This window comes from Gymnoscopelus braueri (genome assembly GCF_963280865.1).
Source record: "Gymnoscopelus braueri genome assembly, chromosome: 4".
Taxonomy (NCBI): Eukaryota; Metazoa; Chordata; class Actinopteri; order Myctophiformes; family Myctophidae; genus Gymnoscopelus; species Gymnoscopelus braueri.
The window spans coordinates 6,190,699-6,206,725 of record NC_137605.1 but is presented as its reverse complement, the minus strand read 5'-3'; the positions used below and the strand labels follow the sequence as shown (position 1 = coordinate 6,206,725).

The following is a 16,027-nucleotide window of genomic DNA, read 5'->3' as shown; positions in this document are numbered from 1 at the left end:
GAATATAAGCCGCAGCAGCTAAATTGAATGATTTGTACATATATAAGCCGCACTGGACTATAAGCCACGGGTGTAAAATCCATAGATTTAGGAGGTCCCCTAGTGGCCGTTTGCTGTAAAAATCCATAGATAATAAGCCGCAGGGTCGAAAAATGTTTCCATCACTGAATAGTGCTGTAAAAGGTCCACTGACTGTTAGCTTGTACCCTGGCAGGTGAGAGCCACTACCTGCTCCCTGGTAAAGAGCATGTCGTGGGACGCAAGAACTGTGACATCCTGCTGTCTAGTGACCAGTCCATCAGCAGAGCTCACGCTACCCTCACTGCCACTGACCAGGTGAGACACACCTCACACACCTCACACACACCTCACACACCTCACACACCTCAGTCCACTTTATTTATATCAAATACTGTACCTACATTATCTCAAGACACTTTACGTCAGGGGGTGATGCAACTTTGATGATATATTTCCACTCTCACTCCAGAAGGCCACATTGCATATACTGTCGGGCCCTTTCATGTCACACAAAAGTAGCAAAAGTAGCAAAAATAGCAGATCTAGTAGATCTACAAGCTCAAAACGCGTCGCAGCGTGGCGCGTTTTGAGCTTGTAGATTAGGGGTGGGACGATATATCGATATCGCGATATATCGCGATACTTTCTCCCGCGATAACTAATCGATATACTGCCGAAAAATATCGATTTTATTATTATATGTTTTTTTTAAAGTTTGTAATACGTTGTTTAATGATGATTTTGAACTGTTTGGTGCTATTTTATGTGTTTATGAATTGAATACAAGGACTATCGTTTCATGATATAATTTCATGCAATATATCGTGATATCGCAATATATCGATATTTTCAGATATCGTGATATATCGTTGGTGAAATTTCTTGCAATATATATTGAATATCGTGATATCGCAATATATCGAATATCGTCGAATATCGTGATATATATATATTGTTATCGTGGGCCTAATATCGTGATATATATCGTATCGTGAGGTACCCATATCGTCCCACCCCTATTGTAGATCTGCTATTTTAGCTATTTTTTTAATTGGAATTCAGATTTATTTTTTTGCTATTTCTGAATTGGAATTGGACACTTTTGTGTGACATAGAACAGGCCCGACAGTATATGCAATGTGGCCCTCTGGAGTGAGTGTGGAAACATAGTGGCCCTCTCCATCATCAAAGTTGCATCACACCCCTGCTTTAGAGGTCAAATATGCAGCAGCACAGCTGGAGGTCAGACCAGCTGCCGTGCACTATGGTTGGAGGGCGGAAAAGCCAACTACGAATCCCAGCTCTCCAAAACGAAATTAGACCTAAAACATCGGGTGAATGTAATTAATTACCTGGAAGGATTTCACAGCCTTGTTTTGGATACCAACCCACAGGTTGAGAAGCACTTTATTATTCTCTGTGTTCATCATTATTGTGTGTATGTTATTAACCTGGAAAAATACGTTTATTTCATCCTCTGTGATGGTGGTCTTGCACAGTAGATGGCGCCATTGCACTGTTGCATTGGTCAGCCTACACTGACTGGACTGGAAACTAGCTTTCTGCTCAGTGGTACAGTGGCTCAAATTCAACAGTTTGATTTTGGAAAGGCAAAGTAATACCCCACCGACGCATGATATGTGTTTATCTACCTACGTGGCTATATGAGTAGACTAACTTATCAAAGCGAATATTGTGTAATGTAAGTGTAATGGTATTATATCAAGTTTATTATGTAAAGGAAAATAATGCGTTTTAACTTCTGCGCTCTTGTCCCTATATCCCACTTGCGTGATCTTTTTTGGGATCATAATATTGTCTTTCCACTATGTCAGTTGTAATGTTGCGGATTATTGAAATACCTGACATGTATAATGTAGACTAATGGTTCCCAAACCTTTTAGCCCGAGACCCAAAAGAGAAATTTGATATGGGACCCAAACTAGTGAAAATAGCAGATCTACAAGCTCACAACGTGTCACGATGTGACACGTTGTGCGCTTGTAGTTTTTAGTTTTTAGTTTTGTTTGTAATTCATGAAATTCTCTTGCGAAAGGTTTGAAATTTTAATTTCAGAAAACGTTAAGATTTTTTTCAAACATTTGAAATGGTAAAAAAAAGGGATATTTACTTGTGACCCATATAAATGGGTTCACTGTTTGGTGTTTGGGAAACAGTGACGTAAATGGTTGTCCTTCCATCCCCCCACAGACCCTAACAGTGAAGGACAGCTCGAAGTACGGGACATTTGTCAATGGCGGGCGTCTGTCAGAGAACACATCGCTGAGCCTGAAGACAGGGGACCAAGTCACCTTTGGAGTGTTCGAAAGCAAGTTCAGGTAATGACGCTAAAATGACAACGTACAGATGATCTGGTTAAGCCTAGTTTATGCCCATTTTATTTGAACCCATTAAGACCGGGAACACATCCGTGTCATTTTTAGATTTCTTTGGCTATTCAAAAACATAGCAGACATACAAGCTAATAGCGCGGCACTCGGTGCCACGCTATGAGCTTGCAGATCTTCTATTTTACGTTGGTTTGGTGCAAATCTTTGATAATATATGTTTTTAAAGCGAACATTTTTAACTAAAATCTTTGCTTTGGTGGGGGGGGGGGGGGGAACAAAATATTGTGTGATGGGGGGTCCGCGGCCAAATACAAGAGTTTAAGAATCACTGATATTATAGCAACATAAGTTTTTTCAAAAGACTGTTAGGATTTAAAAGACATTTGTAGAATCCCCTGAAAATATTTGAGTTTAACAATTTTATGTGCAAAAGAAAATGTTTTACTATTTTTCAAAAAGAAAATGCAGATCTACCAGCTATGAGCTTGTAGATCTGCTGTTTTTGAATAGCCAAAAAATGACACAGATGCGTTCCCGGTCTAAATGGATTAATAAAAAGTAATTTTGTCCAATCTGTATGGTATGTTAATACGATATAACTGATGCAATCAGGGTGGTTGTATTTTGTCTCCCTGCTCTTCTATTGAGACATTTAGATCGTGTCAAAGGTCATGTCTCACCTAGACACAGGATCTGACACGAATGTTGACCCTGATGGTCAACATTCAATTTATCCCCTGAGCAAGCAGGCAGGCTCTATTAGCTCAATGGTAAGAAATTCAACACTAAAAAAAATTTGGGCTCAATATCTGGTCAAAGTTGAACAGTCATACAGAGGGACAGGCCGAGGCCATGTATGCATAAATCCAAGGCCATGATTTTTTGTGTTTAAAAAGGTGTTTAAAAGGCACGGTGGCGCAGTCGGTAGCGCTGTCGCCTCACAGCTAGAAGGTCCTGGGTTCGATTCCCGCCGGGGACGCTGTGGGCGCTGGGGGCGTGTCTTCTCCTCCGCGTCATCAGCGCCCATACCCTAGGTGGGGTTGGTGAAAGGGCCTACTCTGTGTGGAGTTTGCATGTTCTCCCCGTGTCTCAGGGTAGTTAATACCCTCACAAAAACATGTAGTAATCCTGGTCGCTATACTGCCTCCCCCATGACAGCTGGGGCGCCTGATGGAGGGGAAGGGAACTGGTTGGAATAACGTGTTCCTTCTACGCGCTACGTCCTACCAGGGAAACTCCCCCCTGTCAGGTGACAAGAAGGTCAGTTGGCTCTCATACATTGAATGCTGGTGTAGCGCCCAGGATCACTTAGGAAATTGGCACCGGGTGAAAAAAAAGGGTTACAAAAATCGCGGGATAAAAAAAGTTAGAAAAAAAAAAAGTGTTTAAATAACCCTCTAAAACAAAAACGTTATTGTTCTTATGTTCTGAAAACACATCAAGGAAACTAAATTATGATTTATTTTATCTTTTTTAATTCAAATTTACAAATCGGTTTTGTTCTGAGGGACACAAAATGGCACGTTTTTGTAGAACAACTCTCTAACAAGTCTTAACTTCGCACTGTTTCAGCTGGAATTGAGGACTCCCCATTCTATGAATGAGGCAGCCTAGAGGGCGGAGTCAAAGAGTACGCCGTCCGTATGTCACTGATCACATGACCCCAACAATCAATTCTCCAGTTCTAGGCAACACAGATGGGGGGGGGGGGGGGGTGGGGGCTTAGTTCTTATTTCCACACAACAGCTCTAAGGTGTATTATTGACATAGTTCAATGTTGAAAATGAGTGGTATTCCCCTTTTTAAGTGGGTGTAGCAAACATGAGATTAACCAGCACCGTGACCGGGCGTTTCCCACCGGATCGTAGTAATTTGGCGTCGTCGACGCCCCCTTCTGTCACTCACGCGGAACTGCTTCGCCTCCCCTAGTCATGCGTCACATTCCAGGAGGAGATAGCACTGCCCGGCTTTCCTCCTCGTGGTGGAATAGTGGGGGTGATGATCTATGATTCTGTCCCCAACGGTACATAACTCGTCGCCAAGTTACTACGATCCGGCGAGAAAGGCAGCCTGTTCGCGCACCTGAATGGAGAGTGTGTTTTGTTCTGCGATAGTGAGTCACTGTTAACCCATTAAGGCCTGAGTCCGATTCTTAAAATGTCTTGTAAATCCTAACTGATTCTTGAAAAATGTATAAAAACATTTTTTTTCACGATTTTTCAAAAATAGCAGATCTACAAGCTCGTAGAGTGCCGCCGCGCTACGAGCTTGTAGATCTGCTATTTTTGAATAGCCCAAAGACATCTAAAGTGACACAGATGCGTTGCAGGTCTTAATGGGTTTTATCCAGCACATAATATCCTATCTGTTACTTCAAACAACCAAACACTGCAAATCCTTATATTTACCATGTTGAATTTTATGATTTTATGATTCTTAATTTTAGGGGGAAAAAAAAGTCCTATGCACAGCTGATCGGCTCAGAGACTTGAGTTTTGACTTACTGATAATTTAGAGTACTGTATATTCAAAATGACGATGTATCGTATAAGAGTAAACAAAATGGTCTGTGGTTGACTGTGGTTGTACTGGTCAGCTCCCCCAGTGGTCAACAGTACAATACTGTCGTCTTATGGGTAGCGCCCAGTAGGGGTGGGACGATATGGGTACCTCACGATACGATATATATCACGATATTAGGCCCACGATAACAATATATATCACGATATTCCACGATATTCGATATATTGCGATATCACGATATTCGATATCTATTGCAAGAAATTTCACCAACGATATATCACGATATCTGAAAATATCGATATATTGCGATATCACGATATATTGCATGAAATTTCACCAACGATATATCACGATAGTCCTTGTATTCAATTCATAAACACATAAAATAGCACCAAACAGTTCAAAATCATCATTACACAAATAGAGAGTAGGAAAAACAACGTATCACAAACTAAAAAATAAATAAAAAAAACTATTTTCTTTCTTTATTTTTTTAATATCGATATTTTTCGGCAGTATATCGATTATTTATCGCGGGAGAAAGTATCGCGATGTATCGCGATATCGATATATCGTCCCACCCCTTGCGCCCAGTCACCAAGTGTGTGTGTGTGTGTGTGTGTGTGTGTGTGTGTCAGTGTGGACAGGGTACGGTTGGTGGTGTGTTCATCATGTGTGGATAGTGAGGGCAAGGCGAGGCTCTCTCAGGCGCTGCTCCCTCTTGGAGGTAAACTGGTCAACAGCTGGACACAGGACTGTACTCACCTGGTCATGCCCACTGTCAAGGTCACCATCAAGGTCAGTTACCATCACCGTCTGTCACTGCATTCGTCTAAGCATACTATGTGTGTCTTTACAGGTGTGTGTGTGTGTGTGCAGTGGTGGAAAGTAACGGTACATTTACTTAAGTAAAATTTTGAGGTATTTGTACTTTACTTGAGTATTTCCAATTTCCAGTACTTTCACTTCTACTCCACTACATCTCAGAGGCAAATATTGTACTTTTACTCCACTACAATTATTTGAAAACTTTAGTTACTAGTTACTTTTCAGATATGAATTATGATATTATGAAACATACATTTACCACTTTAGCCCTGTTTTATACATAGGCTATTTGAAAATAGCCGATCTACAAGCTCACAACGCGTCGAGATGCGACGCGTTGTGAGCTTGTAGATCTGCTATTTTCAAATATTTAGTACTTTTACTTTTGGTACTTTAAGTACATTTTGATGCCAATACTTTTGTACTTTTACTCAAGTAAATTTTGAATTCTGGACTTGTACTTGTAACAGAGTATTTTTATATTGCAGTATTGATACTTTTACCTAAGTAAAGAATTTGAGTACTCTTTCCACCACTGTGTGTGTGTGTGAGTGATGGGTCGTTCATGATCGATTCGTTCAAAAGAACTTGCCGTGAACGTGAAAGAGCTCGTTCGCTTGCTGAAACTGAAACTTACGCCCGTATCGTATCGTTCATGCCCCCCAACCCCTCCCCCCGTACACAGGACGGGAGGGCGGGCTGTACGCGCGACGTACTCCCGCGATGGTGTTTTTCACTAGAAAATAGCGCTACTGAACGAGAACGTGAACGAATCATTGCCGCGAACGAAATCGTTCGTTCACTGAAAGTGTGTGTGTGTGTGTGTGTGTGTGTGTGTGTGTGTGTGTGTGTGTGTGTGTGTGTGTGTGTGTGTGTGTGTGTGTGTGTGTGTGTGTGTGTGTGTATTTTCTGCAGAATGCGGTGTGTTTTTGCAAGTTGTGTTGTCTCCCTCATCGATGAAAGTTCTCAGTCGCCACGACGCGTCATTTGGATTTCATAGAAGCCAGCATGTCTTCTATGGAAGCATGTTGCGCAGCGAAAATAGCCGATCTATAAGCTCGCATTGATAGCTTGTGCAGTAGATAGGCTATTTTCGGTTATTATTCTAAGATTAGAGCATTTGAAGTGGTCAAACTTAAGAAGAACAGCAAGGACAATATCACTAAAACATCATCATATTTGACATATTGTGTTAATTGTTCAGGAATCAGCGCCAGTGTCTCCTTTCACACCGTTTCACATATCTTACATTAGGACTTGGCCATACCAACATTTCCAGTCGTGAAATTTCGTTTTGTTTTAACCCATTTAGACCGGGGACCCATCTGTGTCATTTTTAGATTGTTTTGGCTGTTCAAAAATAGCTCCGAAAAACAAATAACGCACATCCTCCGTTCTTTGGTGCTGAGCTTTAACTGTAAGAACATACAGTATATGAAAAAGTCCTTTTCAATATACTTGAAAAAGGCCGAAGCGAAAGTTTTTTTTTTGAATAAAACCTTGGAGCGCAAAAGTGAATTCCGAGCCCTATGTTTGTTTCATATTAAAAAATAGCTGACATACAAGCTCATAGCGCGGCACTGAGTGCCGCTCTATGAGCTTGTAGATCTGCTTTTTTTTTTTTTATCGTGAAAATTTGTGCAAATCTTTGAATATATTTATTTTTCAAAGCGAACATTTGTAACTCAAATCTTTGCTTCTGGGGGGGATTCTACAAATGTCTTCTAAATCCTAACAGTTTTCTAAAGCCTAAAGTTTTTTTTGAAGAAAAAAAATCCTATGTTGCTATAATCAGTGGTTTTCAAACTGTTTCATGTCAAGGACCCCCAAAATGATATGTATTTGGCTGCGGACCCCCATCTCAAAATATCTTTAAATACATTTTAATCTATAAATGGCATGTTCCCCGGTCTTAAAGAGTTAATCTCCCTTCATTACAGACTATAAGTGCTCTCCTGTGCTGTCGACCAATCATCAAGCTGGAGTTCATCAGTGAGCTGAGCGGAGCGATGCAGCAGAGGCGGGCCCTCCCTGAAGCTGACAGGTTGAACGCCTTAAAATAATAATAATAATACATTCTATTATGCACTTTACATTTTTGCAAACCTTAAAAGTGCTAATTCACACCCAAGTTATACTTCAGACATGCAAAAGTGTCACTTTTCAGCTACAGTCACCTTTTTGAACCCAAATAGGGCAATTGTGTGACACCTGACCCGAAAGAAAACAACATGTTGTCACCTTTTTCACCTCGGGGCTGTTTGCATGCCTGATACTTGGTCGGCTGCGTGGGTGTCGCACACTGACAATAGCCGCGTCACGGCGCGGTGTGAGCTTGTAGATACATTGTAGCCGTTAGTAGGGATGAGACACTATGAAGATTTCATATTTCATATGACTGACGTTTCGATACTACTGCATCTTCCTCAGAGTATTGAAATGTCAGTCATATTTTTGTTGTACTCGGCACCTTGATAAAAAAGGCTTTCATTGTCCGAGCTGCTCCGGAGTGTTCTCTACATGTATGCTGAGTTGTCCTGGTCCTGTGTGACGCACCGGGCCTGCCTTCGTTTGGCTGAGGCGCTGCAGGAGACTCCCTTTCTTCTTAACTGATTCACTGCCAATCACGTAGCTCTACGCGAACCTATTTAAAGCCGCCACGTGCCAATCGCGTAGATCTACGTGAACTAACGTTTTAATATTTTTTTGTTCTAATTTGACCCAAAGACCAAGGAGATATTATTTTTCGAAGATCTAGACTCCTATCCACTTCCTTGTTAACTTAAAACTTAAAAATTCTGTATCTCGTCTCCTGAGTACTTTTTTTTCTTTTCAATGAAAAACTCTGGCACTGGCTAAAAAAATATGAAAATACCTCTGGCAGTTAATGGGTTAAAGGGCAACACCACTTGGTAGAGGTTTGGGTTGTGTAGTTACCTTGCCATGACGTAACTCCAAAGGTGGACAAGAAATAGATAAAAAAGACAAAAATAATTGCTCCATTGATTAGAAATGGATCATTCAAAATATGCTCGTCATTGACTTACATTGTACTTATTTTGAATTATAACAAAGCTAAATAAAATGTTTGACTTCCTGTTGATTTTGCTATTTGTATTAGCAAAATCCCGGACTGGATCCGCGGATCCGGATCCTCAAATGGTAAAATCAACAGGAAGTTAACATTTTTATTAGAAAAATAAACAGTACTGGGTTTTGTGATGTTCTAAATTGTCTGAATCAACTTTGTTTGTATTCGTTTACATGCTAAAAGAGTGACTTTGAGAGCTGTTTCACCGTACAATGTAAGTCAATGAGGAGCATACTTTGAATTATCAATTTCTAATCAATGGCGCAATTTTTGATTTCTTGTCCACCTTTCTAGTTACATCATGGCAAGGTAACTACACAGCCCAAACCTCTACCAAAGTGGTCTTGCCATTTAAGTACAGTACTTAAAGTAAATGTACTTAGTTACTTTACACCACTGGTCTGTATACATGTAGAAAGCCTGGGGCTTTTTACTGATCGTAGCCACTCAAGTAATTGCAACCAATTGATGACATGGACAATGGAAGCATTAACCCATTAATACCTGGAACGCATCTGTGTCACTTTTAGATTTCTTTAGGCTATTCAAAAATAGCAGATATACAAGCTCATAGCGCGGCACCGAGTGCCGCGCTACGAGCTTGTAGATCTGCTATTTTTGAAAAATCGTGAAATTTTTTTTTTTACATTTTTTTCCGAAAAACTGTTAGGATTTAGAAAATGTTTAGAAGCGGCCTCAGGTCTTAATGGGTTAATGCTGTTCTGCTGTCCTCAGTTTCATCCCAGAGTTGGATGAGCCCAGTCTGAATAGAGAGGAGGTGGATCTCACGGCCAGACCAGAACGCAAGCGGCTCTTTGATGGGAAAACCTTCGTCTTCCTCAGCAACAAACAGGTCTGTTCCTCCTATGGCAGGCAGGGGTGATGCAACTTTGATGATGGAGAGGGCCACTATATTTCCAGAGGGCCACATTGCATATACTGTTGGGCAGACACCTCTTATCTCTGTATTTTAACCTTTTTCGTAAATTAAGCAGATCTACAAGCTCAAACTTTTGAGATTGTAGATTCTGAATTGGAGTCCTGAAAAGTAACATTATTATTTAATTTCAAATGCATTTAGTTATACTTACGTTAACTTTATGAACTTAAATACAAATACATTGGACATAAAAAAGACAATAGAATTTTAATATTAGTCATTAAGCTACTCATAGACTGAAGTAATTAAAGCGGGTCATGTTTGCATGTTTGGCATTGTAACAGCTGATATCAATGATATATCAGTATTCCCATATTAACCTGCGGGCCGCATTAAGTGAAGGTGGGGGCCGCGTGTGGCCCCCGGGCCGCCAGTTTCCCATGCTTTATTATTCATAAGCTTATTGTGCCAGTTTAACTCTTTCACTGCCAGACTTATTTCTGGCTGCGTTTGCCCACTGCCAGGAGTTTTTTTTATCCTTTCAACTGGTCACAGAAAATGCATATTCATTATGATCGCTTCTCCGATCGTTTTTAAACACACGCAATTTTTAAAAAAAAATATTACAACCGCGATGGCCCCTTGCCCTCTAGCAGCATGTGAATAGACCATTTCTCGACAAAAATGCACGCTTTTCTAACCTTTTCAACTGTCCACAGAAAATTTAGATCCATTAGTATCGCTCATCTGCCCGTTAGTAAACACACCCGGTATCCGTGTGCATCACCCAGAGAACAAACATTCCACACGCGATCGGCCCCTTCTCTTTAGCAGCACGTTGAAAATATCATGCCTCGCGAAATCCAGGGCAAAAGCGGTCAACTCAAGATAGAGCCGTTTTAATGAAAAGGTTAAACAGGAAGTGGACGCAGGCGGAAATCTTCGCATGGCGTTATAACCGATTCCGGGTGAGTGGAAAGTGAACCTGATCACTTGGGTGACAGAGAACAGCGCGGTCTGTTATAAAACCTCAAAATAAAGAAAATAAAGTTTTTTACGTCATTGGCATTTGGAAAAAAACACGTCAATTACGTCCTTGGCTGTGAATGAGTTAAGGGAAGGGGATATGATTATTTTGGGAGTCCCCAGTTCAAATATGATAATATGTGATGATGATATATATATATATATGATAATATTTTGGGGGGTGACCACTGCATTGACTTATATTCATGTATTTGCCGATGTGAACTGTCCTATACCCATGCACACAGCGGCCGTGCAGCTCTTCAGTTGTCTAGTAGCTTCATCATGGCGTCCTTGTGTGTTGTCCGCAGCTCAAACGCCTGAGCGCGGCGGTGGGTTTTGGAGGTGGGCGGAGCCAGCTGTTGGAAGAGGGCAGTCTTCCCCGCCCGCTGCTGCAGTCGCCACAGAGCTGCGTGGTCGACGCGGTCGCCGGGAACTCCCAGGCCTCCGTACTGCCTTCCTCCACCATCGACTGGGCTAACTCCGTGAGGAGGATTCTACATGAGTAAGTATACCCGCTGGAGGGGGGGGGGGGTCCATCTTTATAGTTAACACATTCCATGCCAGAGTTTAATCTCATAATGTACTCACCAGTGCCAGCGTTTTATTGTTGTTTTTTTGTTTTTATCATGTCGCCACAGACCTCGCTAAATAAGTTAAAAGTGCGCGTTCATTTGGTTCTAAACACACAGCGGATCCGTGAGAAACGTCCAGCGAAAACAGTTTCCAAATGCGAGCCGCCATCTTGAAGCTACAGCCGATACACGCTAAACAGTGATCAGCGAGGAGAAAAACAACAAACCGAGAAAATCGAGTTTTAAACAGGATCCCAGACAGGAAGCGGATACGATCGAAAAAACCGGAACCCGAATAATTCCGTTTCCGACCGAAAACCGGAAACGGAAATGGATCAAAAAAATTCGGAAAGTGCACCTTGGGCGATTAACATGGGAATCGGCGGTTCGCGTAGATCTACGCGACTGGCACGCTGCGGCTTTAAATAGGTTCGCGTAGATCTACGCGATTGGCATTCAATGTGTTAACTCTTTAACTGCCAGAGTTTTTGCAGAAAAATGTCACGCCACTGCCAGCGAATCCAAGCGAACCTTTGAAAAATCATGGAATATTTTCCGTGATCGCCGTCCTCAAGGCGATCGCCTCATTACACGCACGGGGGTCTCGTAGAATGGGGGGGGGGGGGATTGTCCCGTTAGCGGTAATCCGTTGCATAGTTGTGGCCGGTAAAATGTGTCTTGTTTTTGCCCTAAAAAGCAACTAACGGAGAAAAGGCCATTTTTCCACAAATAAACGGGAAGTAAAGAAACCGTCCGGGTCTATCCTTTTTCTGACTGGCAAGGCATCATTCTTAGGGTTAGCGAACAACACTTCATGGAAGTGTTAACACATTAACCGCCAAGAACGTAGTCCTACGGTCCGTTAAATCCAACTGTTAAGCGCCGAGACCGTAGCCCCTACGTCCACGGTCTTTTCGCGCTGAAATTTTCCAGGTGCACTTTCGGATTTTTTTTTATCCATTTCCGGTTCCGGTTTGATGACCGGAAACAGAATTATTTGGGATCCGGTTTTGACGATCACGTCCGCTCCCATTCTAAAGCGCACACTGAAACTCAATTCTCTTCCTGTAGTTTTTTCTCCTCGCATATCACTGTTTAACGTAATCCGCTCTAACTACAATCATGGAGATCCGTTTGACATGCGGTTTTCACTGGGAGATACAGTGAGATGTAAACAGACCGTGTACGGCTCAATCTTAAGGATTTTAACAAGATCTATGGCGACATGAAAAAAACAAAAAAACAACAATAACACGTTGGCACTGGTGAGTACATTATGAGATTAACCTCTGGCGGTCAATGTGTTAATGGCGATCTATAACTAGCAGTATTGGTGTTGGCTGATTGGCTGATTGTTTTCTAAGCTATCATACTTGCGTCTAACTTACGCTCTTTCTTGCTGCTGTCTCTGCCTCGACCAAGGCAAGGCCTGCGGTTGATCCCAGAGTCGGAGATTGGCTTGGCTGCCATCTACATCTCTTGTGACAAATACTGCAATCCAACAACCGGTGCCATGACGGACACAGGTATTCTTTTGTCTAATGAAGTTAACCCTTTAAGACCGGGAACGCATCTGTGTCATTTTCTTTTCTTTCTTTGCGCTATTCAAAAATAGCAGATCTACAAGCTCGTAGCGCGGCACCAAGTGCCGCGCTACGAGCTTGTAGATCTGCTATTTTTGAAAAATCGTGATGTCCTTGACATGAAATGTTTGAGAACCACTGATATTATTAACCTCACTCCGTCAAATGGAAGAAGCTTGCGACACACATTTTGTTTCACAGCGTACTTGCATCTGAGACTCCGGGCGCAGAATCGATGACAGACGGAGTTTCATTTTTTCAAGCTACTAGGCAGGTGATTGGATGATCCCGCCCCTAGCAGCCGCTGATTGGTTCGTATGCGCAGTGGTTCGGGCAGCTTTACTCTGTGAGCAATCCCAGACCCTCCTTCCTGAAACCAAATGCAAATGAGATTTCCGGAGGGAGGGGGGTTTACCAGGCTATGATATTATAGCAACATCATATTTAAAAAAAAATTACTGTTTTTTCTTAATTAGAAGACATTTTGTGCAATCCCCAGAAGCAAAGATTTGAGTTACGAATGTTTGCTTTAAAAAATATATATATTCAAAGATTTGCACACATTTTCACGATAAAAAAAATAAATAGCAGATCTACAAGCTCGTAGCGCGGCACTCGGTTGCCAAAGAAATCTAAAAATGACAGAGTATTCGTTCCCGGTTCTTAATGGGTTAAACACATTCTGCAGATCCACAGTATGCAACGCAGTACATGCGGTTGTAGTTTGTAAATACATATTCCTTTGTTGGTTTTCATTGCTTTAACATTTTCTTTCTTTTTTGGGGGGTTTTCAGCGGGGGTTTCAGACACCGGGCAAAGTGCAAAGTCCAGAATTCCAAGCGCCACACTGTCCCAGAATGCAGTGGAGGAGACGGTGTTGCCAGGAGAATCTGTGGACATCACAGCATACGCTGTCAACACGGAGCCCTCGCAAGGGTATACACGCGCACACACACATGCACACACACACACACACAGACATTTTTGCAAAGTTAAAAAAATATCAAAAATGTCCAATATACAACATTGAGTTAGAGCCTGAGTTAGATAGAACAGGCTGCAGGCACCATATCCGGCAAGAATGCACGTTTTTTTTGGCATGGTGATCCATCTGTCCCTTCCATTTAAGAGGCATCGTGGGTGATTCCAAGGTTGTGCTAGCCCACCCCTTGTGGGAAAACAAGGGAACCAGGAGACCTGGTACTGCCAGACCCCTAGTGGTTGAAAGACATCGGGATAAAGCTTAGCGTGATACGTCACGCTAAGCTTGGCCAATCAAAAAGAGGACAGAAGACGGACCTCTTTTATGCCCATGTATAGAGAAGAACGTTTGGAGAGGGGGTGAGACAAAGCCACATGTAGGCCCGACCCCCTGGGTCTGGCAAAAATAGCTTCACGGAGATCTCCGGTTATGGCACTCAATGTGCATCTTTGCAAAATCGGGAATTCACGGTTTTGTGTTAACAAGTCCAGAAATACCATTTAGGGTGTTTTTATTTTTTACCCAAAAACCTCTGGAAGCCAGTCCGGTGCAGCAATATTTACAGTGGAAGGCAAATAAGTCAACCCTTACAGCCAGACCAAGTATAATTTGTGCACTATGCAAGCTTGCTCTGCCACTAAATTCTGTCTACAGTTCACGCAATGCTTTGAAACGGAGAATTGACTCGATACATCTAATAACAATGTCATCGACTTCTGAATCAAACTTGTTCGCCATGAGGTGATGGTGTTGAAATAACCACTGGAGCTCACCAGTCCCATATACACATAATGTCTCTTCTAACCGTTGAAGTGCACCTTCTCTTACATCACCGACAGTCCAGGGGTACTCCCAGCGCACCAGGCGAGCAATGGCATTCATGTCAGACCGGTGGTACTTACTGTGAGCAGGCACCGACCCAGGTACAGAGCTCATCCTGTTCAGACTGGCCCACACATGTTCGTCGGGGCAGTACGTATCCCGGGACCACTCCATAAAATTCTGACAACCTTTGTTCTCCAGCACGTGTTTGACAAAGTCTCTTGTGACCACAAAGTAAGCGCTGCCTGAGAACATGGGGATTGGTGGGGGGGTCTTCCTGATTCCCGTTCTGGTGATAGTATCGATATGATTATTCTTACTCTTAGTATCGATGACTTCGTGATGGTACTGCCAGCGTTCCTTAAAGGACTCTGGCATGTCATGAGACTGCAAATTGTTCTTTCCATTGAGCAGCTTCAGAGCCTGAACCATTTCTGCATTGGTCTTGATGGGGAGGTCTGCGCCGCAAGTGTTGAGCAGGTACCTCCACTGGACGGGGGACTGGACGAGATCTTTCATGCAGTTCAAATGGGCTTGCACTCCAGACCAGGTTCTGTAAAACACTCTTTCTAGTTTGCTGGCTATGAACACGTTAGGGAGACAGGAAACGATTGCCCTCACAGCTTTCTGAAATCCCTCTGTCAATCCCTCTGTCGACGTCTACGTGCACGCAGTAGACGTTCTGAGGGTTGTAAACGGAACGCAGGAGTCGCTCAAACATCTCTACATCTGCATGAATCGCCATGGAGTAGGCAATGGGAAAGTCTCTCTCCTTTGCACTGAGTGGCTCTGTAATGAACCCCCTGTTGTCCATGTAAGCTTTACAGTCCTTTGTCGTGCTAAGGTAGAACTCCTCTGATAGTCTCTTCTTATTACCCAAAAGCTGAGCAACCTCATCTTTCTGGCCCACAATCCCTCCCTGGGCGATGGCCATGCAGACCGCCAGGTCATCAGCGTATTCCTGTAGTACTCTGTGGCCAGTCACTGAGCGCCACGCAGAGGCAACAAACAGCAACAAACCCAGCAACAAGCCCAGCCCCAGTACAGCACACAGTAGTAATGACCAGCGTTTGTTTAAGAACCGTCCTGGAAAGAATGCTCTTGGGTGCATCTTGGGTCTTTGAGGACCGTGGCCACTATGTCAAGGATCTGATGTTTTGCTGCGCTTGTTCTAATAATCTTTAATCTATAATTGTGTGTGTGTGTGTGTGTGTGTGTGTGTGTGTGTGTGTGTGTGTGTGTGTGTGTGTGTGTGTGTGTGTGTGTGTGTGTGTGTGTGTGTGTGTGTGTGTGTGTGTGTGTGTGTGTGTGTGTGTGTGTGTGTGTGTGTGTGTGTGTGTGTGTG

At 42.7% G+C, this 16,027-nt stretch overlaps 1 protein-coding gene and 1 pseudogene across 2 annotated transcripts in view; one reads left to right on the top strand and one right to left on the bottom strand.

Annotated features, from left to right (window-relative positions):
- nbn (nibrin) overlaps positions 1-16,027 on the top strand; it is a 44,355-nt gene that overhangs the window by 3,551 nt on the left and 24,777 nt on the right. Inside the window, exons 2-9 of the mRNA XM_080426356.1 lie at positions 215-336; positions 2,233-2,360; positions 5,534-5,693; positions 7,664-7,767; positions 9,550-9,667; positions 11,032-11,225; positions 12,718-12,821; positions 13,673-13,814. Of these exons, the coding sequence (XP_080282482.1) occupies positions 215-336; positions 2,233-2,360; positions 5,534-5,693; positions 7,664-7,767; positions 9,550-9,667; positions 11,032-11,225; positions 12,718-12,821; positions 13,673-13,814 (1,072 nt within the window). The remainder of the gene's footprint in view (positions 1-214; positions 337-2,232; positions 2,361-5,533; positions 5,694-7,663; positions 7,768-9,549; positions 9,668-11,031; positions 11,226-12,717; positions 12,822-13,672; positions 13,815-16,027) is intronic.
- LOC308083944 (beta-1,3-galactosyl-O-glycosyl-glycoprotein beta-1,6-N-acetylglucosaminyltransferase 3-like) lies at positions 13,860-15,845 on the bottom strand (annotated as a pseudogene). Its single transcript has one exon. The product of its transcript is annotated as a beta-1,3-galactosyl-O-glycosyl-glycoprotein beta-1,6-N-acetylglucosaminyltransferase 3-like (transcript).